Raw genomic sequence first — 11,079 nt, forward strand, 5'->3', positions numbered from 1 at the left:
GGAGCTGTTAGAGATTAAAAGAAATTTAGACACACTCACCAAATGCAATGGGCGACACCTTGTTTAGTTCCTGTTACAAACTATGGCAGGCAGAATAACAGCCCCCAAAAGATGTCCATGTCCTAATCCTCAGAACCTGTGAATGTTACCTTACATGGTAAAAGAGACTTTGCTGATGTGACTAAGTTAAGGCCCTTGAAATGGGGAGAGTAGCCTGGCCTCTCCAGGTGGGTCCAATATAATCACATGGGTCCTTAAAAGCAGAGAACCTTTCCCAGCTGGGGGTTAGAGGGAGCTATGACTATAGAATAAGCATCAGAGAGATGCAACATTCCTAGCTTTGAAGATGGAAGGGGACCATGAGTCAAGGATTGCAGCCTCTAGAAGCTGGAAAAGGCAAGTAAACAGATTCTCTTCTAAAACATCCAGAAAGGAACGTAGCTATATTGGTACTTCGATTTTAGCTCAGCTAAGACCGTTTCAAACTTCTGACCTAAAAAGCTGGAAAGAATGAATTTGTGTTGTCACCATATTTGCAGTAACTTGTTATAGCAGCAATAGAAAACTAGTACACAAACTCAAAGATATTTTGAGACAAATCAGGAGATTTAAACAGGGATTAGGTATTAGATGGAATATTGAGGAATTAAGGTTAATTTTTGCTAGGGTATGGTAGTAGTATTTGGGCTTTTTTATCCTTGTAGAGATACATACTGGAGTATTTATAGATGAAATAATACAGTGCTATCTGGGATTTGCTTTAAAATAATACTGCCCCTCCCAGCAGGTAAGATACTAAATTAGCAAAAGGTTGGTTAACTGTTGAAGCCTGGGGCTCAAGATACTATTTTACTGTTGTATATACTTGAGATTTTTCATACTAAGTTAAAAAAAAAGTAAATTAATTTAGGAGAGTGCACCTGGACACTATAGATCAGCAATATCTGAAATTTTCTATAATAATGGAAATGTGTTGGTACTGTTCAGTGCAGTAGCCACTAGCCACAGGGCTATTGAGAACTTGAAATGTAGCTAGTGTAACTGAGGAATTTAATTTCAATTTTATTTTAATTGGCTAAATTTAAATACCCCACATGGCTAGTGGCTACCATATTACACAGTGCAGCTCTAGATATTGGAAAAGAGCCATGCTGCCTTACTGTTAGAATTCAGTTAATAAGTAAGCTCATGAATCGAGTCAGTGTACACCTGTTATTTCTATCTGCCCAGCTTCTCTTTCCCTTTCTTGCTAATAGTAGTACCCAGCTCCCAGCCCCACTCCAAGCCCTTCTTCACCAAAGAGGTGGGGCATGAGACCCAGGCTACAGTACAACTTCTTCCTGGCCCAAGAATAATGACCAGAGCCAGGACAACCACACTCCTTGCTTGGAATCTTCTGTATTAGGAAGTAAAGTAACTCCCTTGATCAGGAGTTGTATGGATGGAACCCTAGAACTGCTAGCCATCATGCTCCCTTGACACATGATGAGACTCCTAAGAGAGTAAAACCAAAATAAGGATAAAGATGGGCAGAGTCTTGATTCTCTTCAAGTTCTTAGATCCAGTCAACTGTGGAGTCAACTCCATCCTTTCTTTCCCTTCTTTCAGTTGGAGAAGCCAACAAATTTTTTTTCTTTTTTTTTGCTTATGATATTTTTGAGTTAACTTCTAACAATTCCAACTTTACAAAGTTTTAATACAAAGTCCCATAAAAAGCTTCTTAATGCCAGGATCATTAGCAAAATAGTAAGACTAATGGCACTGCTATAAGCTGAACTGTGTCCCCCTAACCCCCATCTGACTATATTGGAGAAACAACTTTTAAGGTGGTGATAAGGTTAAAGGAGGTCATAAGGTGGAACCCTTATCTGACAGAACTGGTGGCCTTGTAAGAGGGAGAAACAACAGAGGTCTCGTTCAGCCATGTGAGGACACAGTGAGAAGGCAGCTATCTGCAATCCAGGAAGAATCCTCACCAGAACCTGACCATGTTGGCACCTGGTCCCAGGCTTCCAGTCTCCAGAACTGTGAAAAAATAAATTTCCATTGTTTAAGACACCCAGTCTGACATTTTTTTATGGCAGCCCAAACTGACTAATACAGGCACCCAGTATAACTTGCCTAGTGGCAGTTACTACCAGGTCCTTCTTCAGGGTGAAATAGACCCTGACTAGCAAAAATAGTGATATTGATCTTTTGTTATTCCACTCTCAGTCTTGATTTCAGTTTAGACTAAAGTTGCTTTTTAACTGGTTTTTACTTTTTCAAATAAAAAGATCAGCCCAGCTATCTTGAATCTCATTACCAATTCAGAAGCATTACAAGAATAATATGGGAAAAAAAGTTTTTAGTGACATTAAGCAGCTAGAGTTACATTGGGGAGAAAAGCTGATAAATCACATAGTCAAATTCAAGTATTAATCTTTTTAATTTTTCATACTTTATTCCTTATATTGATAGGTTAAGAAAGTAAAATTTTCCTAAGTACTGATTCATAGATAATGTTTAGAAGCAGCACACAAAACATTCAGTTTCACAAACAGTAATATCCAATGATCCCCTTAAATGCAATTTTAAATCCTTACTTCAAGCTAAGTGCAAGAATAATACAATAAGTTAAATACACACAAAACCTGTATATGCTGAACTACAAAAGTGGTTTCCATAGCCACACATGGTCTTAGTCAAGTACACATTTCCACAATGAACAAGTACTAACAAATATGTTAATAAAACACCACCCCAAATGCTTATCCTACCATCAGCTTTTTCAGCAATGCCATTCCTGCTACTGAAAACATTTATATTTAGAAGCTTTAATTTGACCTGGGAAAATGAGTTCTCTTAAAACCTGACAAACAGTATAAGCCCCAAAGATTTAAAATCAAATAGGTCTTCCAACACAGAAGCATTCATAGGAAACTTTTAGTTTCTCAAAGAGTAAAAAATTAAAATCAAAAAAATCACTTGTTATCTAAAGAAAACAGTATTAAAACAAATTATCTTAAGACAAATAAACACTCTTTAAAAAGGCTGTATTTTCTATCATTTTCTCCTTAAAAGAAACACAAACCAGTTCACTTTTTTTTCTTTTTTTTTTTTGCGGTACGCGGGCCTCTCACTGTTGTGGCTTCTCCTGCTGCGGAGCACAGGCTCCGAACGCGCAGGCTCAGCGGCCATGACTCACGGGCCTAGCCGCTCCGCGGCACGTGGGATCTTCCAGGACCGGGGCACGAAACCATGTCCCCTGCATCGGCAGGCGGACTCTCAACCACTGCGCCACCAGGAAAGCCCTCACTATCTTTTAATAACTTAGACTACTGTAATCTAAAAACTTTAGAAACATGAAACACGTCTTAGCTATCAAAGGTACCATTTAGATTTCACATATTAAACAGCTACAGTACAGCCTACAATGGCACAAAATCAGAAGGAACTGAATGGTTTGCAAGGTACTTTGACTTACATGTGGTCATTAAAATCCAGTAAGTAATTCAAAGTATGGTAATATAATGGCAGGCAATTAAAGGCTCAAATATCACTCTAAAATTGAAGACATGAAAATAGACTGAAAACCTTGTGGTTCTCTATCTTTCATTCACATGGCTAGATATCAGAACCCTACTGTGGAAAATATAGTTATTAAATATGGTTTCCCCAGAAAATAATGAAGCTTCAGAAAGTACAAAAGGTGTCAAGATCCATAGTTTGCTTCATCAAATGCTTTTCTAGCTCGTTTCAATTCTTCATTCATAGTAAGCAAGTCTTTAACCCTAGCAAACTTTCTTGGGTCCTTTCGAATCAAGAACACGATATCTTCAACTTGTACCCGACCTTGTCTTCCAATTGACATTGCCTTGTGAGTCTATTACAAAAAAACATATTAAATTCAATTAATTTTTTAAAAATCTAACATTTTATTCTTTTAACTTGTGTCTATTTAATGCTGGTGAGTTTGAAACTTTCTCTTCTAATTATTATAGCTATTCACTTATGAATTGTCTTTCTATTAATGTCCTTTGTCTACTTTCTACCATTATTATTATTATTAGCAATGTTTCAGTGCTTTATAGACATTTTAATATTAAGGACATTGCTCTCCCTCTTGCGTCTCCCTCCCACCCTCCCTATCCCACCCCTCTAGGTGGTCACAAATCACTGAGCTGATCTCCCTGTGTCATGCAGCTGCTTCCCACTAGCTATCTATTTTACATTTGGTAGTGTATATATGTCCATGCCACTATCTCACTTTGTCCCAGCTTACCCTTCCCTGCCCCTCCCGTGTCCTCAAATCCATTCTCTACGTCTGTGTCTTTATTCCTATCCTGTCCCTAGGTTCATCAGAACCTTTTTTTTTTTTTTAAGATTCCATATATATGTGTTAGCATATGGTATTTGTTTTTCTCTTTCTGATTTACTTCACTTTGTATGACAGACTCTAGGTCCATCCACCTCACTACAAATAACTCAATTTCATTTCTTTTTATGGCTGAGTAATATTCCATTGTATATATGTGCCACATCTTCTTTATCCATTCACACTGATGTTTCTTTCTGTGTGTTTTGATATATGTAGTTTGTCTTCATTTGCATAAAATAATTTTATAATTTCTTTGTAACCACCTGCTTCATTTAAACTTTGTATCCATTTCAGTAGCTGATAAATATTGGTGGGTTTCCTTAAAATCAAATCTCATCCCCTACCATTACATATTCATACTGAAAAAACAAAAATTCATCACAGCATTATTTCTAATGACTGAAAAAGGGAAACTAAATATTTAATAAATTGAACAAATTTGAGCACACCTAGTCAATTAATATTGTGAAGCCATCAAAAATATTAATTATGCGGTGACACAGGGAAAATGTTGTAGACTTACCTAAGTGAAAAAGCAGGTTCTACGACTATATATACTGTATGATTTCAATTTTATAAAGTTTAAAAATATGTGTAAAAAGACAAAAGAATATTCACCAAAATCTCAGCATTAGTTATCTCTAGGTAGAAGGATTACAGATTTTTATTTTTTCCCCTGCACTCTTTAATACTTTCTAAATTTAATCAATATTACTTTCATAAGCAGAAAAATATTTTTAAAAATGCACTCTCTGACCCAGTAATTTTACTTCTATTATTCTTTACGAAGGAAATAATCCAAAACACAGGGTAAAAATTCATAAGAACTGAACACAAACAAACTCAGTATTCCCATCCCTGCAAACATATCCAAAGAAGGGGGAAATTTCATGAATATGGTCATTCAAACTTATCTACTCAGTTAAAAATAATATGTAAATAATTTCAATAGGGAAATGGTTAAGTATATTAGAAAATAATTTGAATGAATTTTATGCAGCTACTAAAATAATTATGATTAGAACATAGGAAATATGTATTAAAAACTTTGAGTAAAAAGAATGTTTACTATGATCAACACTATGTAAAACACTATATCTTTACATAAATACTGGAAAAGGGAAATTTATGTTGGATGTTGGGATTATGGGTAATATTTTACATTTTATTCAAGGATCTTATAATTATGTCCTTATAAATAAAATTCAGAGGAGGGGGTAGAATATATTGTGTGTGTATGTGTGTGTGGGTGTTTCTGTGTGTGTGTGTATACACCCACACACACTTATCTCTATCCTTCATGATAAATAGTAACCAGTAACTTCCACAAAACAGGCACTTAAATGGCACTCAAGCTTATTTCAAAAGGATGCCATAGTTCTAGTCTTATCTAAAAGTTAGAATTTCAAATCTATTCCTTAATTGACTAAGACCAATTACAAAAAAAAACTTACCATTTCAGTGATGAACTCTATGACAAGGTCTTCAAGAATATCTACTGACTCAGTATAAGGATTCTGGTCATCCCCAAACCCATACATCATACACCGTACTGTAAAAAGAACAATCATTTTTGTTTAAACAAACTTGACCAATACTTTTTCAAATTAGAACTGAACTAAGCTATAGAAGATATTGGTATGAAAGTATATTTACGTTGTATTTCGTGTCTCCAAGTATGGATTTTGGTGTAAAAGGTATTAACTACTAGCACATAACCAACTGTTCTTACCTAGCTTTCCCTAGGTAGGAACTCCCCTTCCCTCCCAGCTACTGAACGCCTGATATCAATATTCCTTCCCTAATCTCTATTATCTACTCACCAACAACCCCAGAATACCTTTAAGTAGGAAACTTCGTAGCAGGAACAGGATGAATAGCAACAGTTTAGCCTTTACTGGGAGTGCTTTCAGGGGGTGAGGGGGAGGTCTTGGAAAAAAGAAGGCAAAATCCTTTCTGATACTACCATAATGAAGAGGACATGAGAGAAAGTGCTCCAATTACCTTCTTATAGGAAGAAGAGGTTAATCAAAAGGAGAAAGCAAAGGGCTTACTATACAGAATCTTGACATTTTATTCCCTGGATCAAAGCAACTGCCAGCAAAGCCCTTTCAGTCTTCATCTGAAGGAACCATAGAAAATGCAAAAGAGAAGAAATGTCTACAGAGTAATGAAAATAACTGCTAGTAGCTAAAACTTATATAGCCCTTACTACATGCCAGGCACTGTTGTAAGCTCATTTAATCCTCAGGACAATCCTCTGAAGTAGAAACTACTATTATCCCCATTCTACATAGATGAGAAAATGGAGGCACAGAGTTTAAGTGATTTACCCAAGGTCACACAGATAGTGAGATGGAACTTGAATTTGAACCCAGATGATCTGGCTCCAGAGTCTATACTCCTACCCACAACAGTATTACACTTCTTGGTAATTTAGGGCAGATGGGATCCATATGGATTCTTATGCTATAGCCTATAAACTCCCTATCAGTCCATGGACAAGCTTTGAGAAGTCCTGGAACCCTACTGAAATTCTATGTAAAAATTTTGTACATTATTTGTGTGTGCATTTTTCTGGGAAGAAGAATCAACTCTTAGCAGATTCTCAAAGGGGTATATAAATACTAAGAAACTCTGTCATATGTTAGAAATGTTTTGTATCTTGATCTGACTGGTGGTTACAAGTATATGTATACATGGAAAATTCATCAAGCTGTTCAATGAAGACTAGTGCAATTTATTGTATGTAAGTTTTACATTTAAAAAAAAGGCACGAACTCCTAGAACACTTCTAAAAGTAGGAATGAGTACATTAAGAATAATTTCTATTTAGGAGAAGCAAAAGCAGGCAGAACTAAGAAGACAGTAGACCAGGCCTGCGGAAGAAAAGAAACGGGTGACCTGGAAGCCAGACTAGGATAGAGAAGTATCCCTAGGGTTTATTCTGGCAAGAGCTTTTAGGTCCAGATACAGGAGGGAGAAAACAAACACAGGAGCCAATATTTTCTCCCCTCTCTCTTTTTTGGATTCTGAAAATTTTTTTGTTTTTTTGGTTTGTTTTTAGATAATTTCAGACTTAGAGAAGAGTTGCAAAAATAGCACAATGTTCCCGAATCCCTATATCCAGTTTCCCCTTATATTAACATCTTACACAACCAAAGACAGTTCTCAAAACTAAGAAATTAACTCTGGTACAAATACAGAACTTATTCAGATTGTACCAGTTTTTCCACTAGTGTATCTTTTCTGTTTCAGGATCCCACAATATTTAGTTGTCATGCCTCCCTAGTTTCCTCTGTTCTGTGACAGTTCCTCAGACTTTCCTTGTCTTTTTTTTTTAATTTATCTATTTATTTATTTATTTTTGGCTGCGTTGGGTCTTCGTTGCTGCGCACGGGCTTTCTCTAGTTGTGGTGAGCGGGGGTCACTGTTTGTTGTGGTGCGCAGGCTTCTCATTGCAGTGGCTTCTCTTGTTGAGGAGCACAGGCTCTAGGCGTGCGGGCTTCAGTAGTTGTGGCTCGCGGGCTCTAGAGCGCAGGCTCAGTAGTTGTGGCGCACGGGCTTAGTTGCTCTGCGGCATGTGGGATCTTCCCAGACCAGGGCTTGAACCCGTGTCCCCTGAATTACCAGGTGGATTCTTAACCACTGCGCCACCAGGGAAGCCCTTCTTTGTCTTTTATAACCTTGACACTTCTGAAGAATACTGGTCAGTTATCTTGTAGAATGTCCCTCAATTTGGGTTTGTCTGATGTTTTCTCGTGATTAGGTTGTGGTTATGCATTACAAGAAACGGAATCACAGTGTACCACTTAATGCATCATATCAGGGGTACGTAATGTCAACATATATTACTGGTGATCTTAACTTTGATCACTTGGCTAAAGTAATGTCTGCCAGGATTCTCCACTGTAAACTTAATATTTTTCCTTAAATATTTTGAGGGAGACACCTTGTCATTAACATTCTGATGGGGAGAATTCATCAGTAGGGAAATATACTTCACTGGAAAAGCAAAAACATATTAGACAGGAAGTATGTGAACTGCATTTGGTTAAAGGGTCTGTAAAGACATAAACAAATAGAAGTGAATGCTTTGAAATTTTGTGTTATATTAGCAAAATTTTTTTTTAAAAAAGAAGGTCTAGGAGAACAGATCTTGGTCAGTAAGGCATAGGAAGTTTCAGGTAAGACAAGGAAAAGGCTGTGAAGATTCCAAATTCTTGTCATCACTCTGGGATGCTCTGGTGTAGGAATCCCCTTCTTATGCCGACTTAGGTAAAACCATGTACAAATGGAGTAAATAACATCAGAGATGGAATAAGTAGTGGTCAACCTAAGGTGAGAGATTGAGCTACAGGAAGGGATTTGAATGGCAAAAAAAAAAAAAAAATACATATTGACTCTGGAGTTTCAAGAGCATTTGGGAACTGCTTACATCGGAACCAGCATAAATAAATCAGGTGATGTGTCGCCTTATCAGGACTGGGAGATGGAGAGCACTTTCTCACGGTGCCTTTCAGGGGCTGGCCTTGATCATCAGTAGTAGCAGCAGCTCTCCCTGCTGCTGCCACAAAAGGTCTACTGAGGGAACAGACTAGACAACCAAAACCTTATAATCTCTATGCCACTGGACTGCCTCACATTGTTCATCATCTTCCTGCCTTGTCCATTGCCTTAGTCCAAAGCCCCAACTTAATTCCTACCCTCAGCACCTGTTCCCGGATCCAAAAGAACCTTCGGCTTACAGTCAAAGGAGTCCCTGCTCCTACTGCTGAAAGGTAAGGGACAGGGGAGGTAACGGAGGTATGTTCTTAGGCCCTGAATTGAAACACTGATCACATCTCTTTACTTAAAAAAAAAAAAAAAAAGTATGGGTGTGTGTGTGTGTGTGCGCGCGCGCGTGTGTGTGTGTGTATACACGCATATATATAAATACATAAATTGGGGTTAGGATTATTACTATCTATGATTCACAGGTTAAACAGAATTTATGCACAAGTCTGAGAATATTGTCCCTACAAGGAAACACATTCAGAACAATAAATCTACTTTGAACCGACATACCCAGAAGTTTTTATCTATAAAAAATCATTGTCAAATACGACTTACATTCTTTAGAAAAAAGTCTCTTTCTTTTACCCTGTCCACCTTCTGCACCTCCTCCAATTTCTTCATTTTCTTCCTCAAACTAGAAGTTAAAATGTATATATAGATACGTCAAGCACTGCTTTTGACTTTTTAATAATTAACATTTTTTTCCATCTTCAACACCGATATCATGCCAGAGAGCCTAAATAAAGCAAGCAGCAAAAAACCATGAAAGCTTAGCATTTTAGGGGCCTTACAACTATCCTGTCCAACTTCAGACTCACACAGGAATGGCTTCTACAATGTCCGCAACAACTGTACTGCCTCTCCTGGAACAGTTCCAACGACCATACATTCTTTTTTTTAACCAACAAAGTTGGCCTATTTCTAGACAGTTTTACTATTAAAAGAGTTGATATTGAATCAAAGTAAGCAAAACTAGTATTTACTAAGCACTGCTTACACAGTGCTAAGAACTTTCCTCAAGTAAGACTTAAGCCTATTTTATGACATGAAAACCGAGGCTCAAAGTTAAATAACTTTGCTCACAGAGAACAGAGGTTTTGAAACCCATGTTCCCTGACTTTGAGTCCATTATTTTTCCACTACTTTACAAGAAGTATATAGTTTTGTTAGCAGTTGAATTGTTGGTTCATAATGAGGGACAACAAATACTAGCTTTGTCCTCTGATGATTCTCTAGGTGTTTCAAAGGGTGTCTGGCAAATATGGACCAAAAGCAAAGGGCAGGGGACCACACTCCTACTCTTCCTGCCCCGCGACCTACGATTAATCGGAAGAAAAAGCCTAGCACGGGGTGAAGCCCCCGATTCTCTCGGCTGAATTCACTAAGGAAAACAAACCCGATTCTCGGCCTCCGCTACGATGCCCGAGGGAGTGAATAAAAAAGTGGGTTGGAACAGAGGCGGTCACTCACCGTGGGGTCTTCTTCTTCATCTGCCATCCCAGCAGCCAGCCACGTCCAGAGCGCGCCCGCCTCCCACGGAGCGGGTTTTACTACTTCCGCTGCCTCACTTCCGGTGACGCGAGGAGGCGGGGCGGGGCCTAGTTGGAACCTCGCCTGCGGAAGTGGAGCGTGCGCGTCCCGCCCAGCGGTGGAAACACAATAGTACTAAAGGAGGGAAGGGTGATGTCTTGGCAAGAAGGAATTAAAAATTAGCAACGAAAAGGAAATCACTGGCTAGGTGCCGTGTATCTCGCTGTCACCTTGAACTTGCTTCTGCGTATCAGATCACCGCTTCCTTATTCGGGACTGCGAAGCTTTGGATCATTGAGGGGCTAGCCAGGGGTGTATTTAAACAATTTCAACAACTTAGAGTTCCACTATGATTTATTGCCAAGCTTATTCGTTATTGGGGATATTGTACTTCGCTACCAGTTCTCAAGGGAATGTTATCTCCCTTTAGACTGAGGATTTAATTTTTGTGAGATTGTTGTTTTTTTAATCAGAACAGTGCTTGGGAAAACCAGGGACATTAGAAGGTTAAAGCTAGGGATATAAGGTGTTCTGCAACGCAAGAGATGATGTCACACAAGGAAAGATTGTTCCACAATACACTATTTCTGAATGTCCTGCTAAACATTCCTGTGAGTGAAAAATCTGTTCAT

At 38.1% G+C, this 11,079-nt stretch overlaps 1 protein-coding gene across 1 annotated transcript; it reads right to left on the reverse strand.

Annotated features, from left to right (window-relative positions):
• Positions 1–2,423: 2,423 nt before the first annotated feature.
• Positions 2,424–10,483, reverse strand: TAF13 (TATA-box binding protein associated factor 13). The gene is made up of 4 exons (XM_082613412.1): positions 10,388–10,483; positions 9,473–9,551; positions 5,815–5,912; positions 2,424–3,865 (listed from the first exon to the last, which is right to left on the reverse strand). The coding sequence occupies exons 1-4, from the start codon at positions 10,412–10,414 to the stop codon at positions 3,695–3,697; spliced, it is 375 nt and encodes a 124-aa protein (XP_082469538.1). The 5' UTR covers positions 10,415–10,483; the 3' UTR covers positions 2,424–3,694.
• Positions 10,484–11,079: the final 596 nt, after the last annotated feature.

This window comes from Mesoplodon mirus (assembly GCF_964341445.2).
Source record: "Mesoplodon mirus genome assembly, chromosome: 3".
Taxonomy (NCBI): domain Eukaryota; kingdom Metazoa; phylum Chordata; class Mammalia; order Artiodactyla; family Ziphiidae; genus Mesoplodon; species Mesoplodon mirus.

Coding starts and splice junctions, on each gene's coding strand:
- TAF13 (XM_082613412.1), bottom strand. CDS start 10,414: ATGGCAGATGAAGAAGAAGACCCCACG. Junction 5,913..9,472: donor GAGACTTTTTTCTAAAGAAT/GTAAGTCGTATT, acceptor TTCTTTTTACAG/TACGGTGTATGATGTATGGG. Junction 3,866..5,814: donor TAGAGTTCATCACTGAAATG/GTAAGTTTTTTT, acceptor TTTTTGTAATAG/ACTCACAAGGCAATGTCAAT.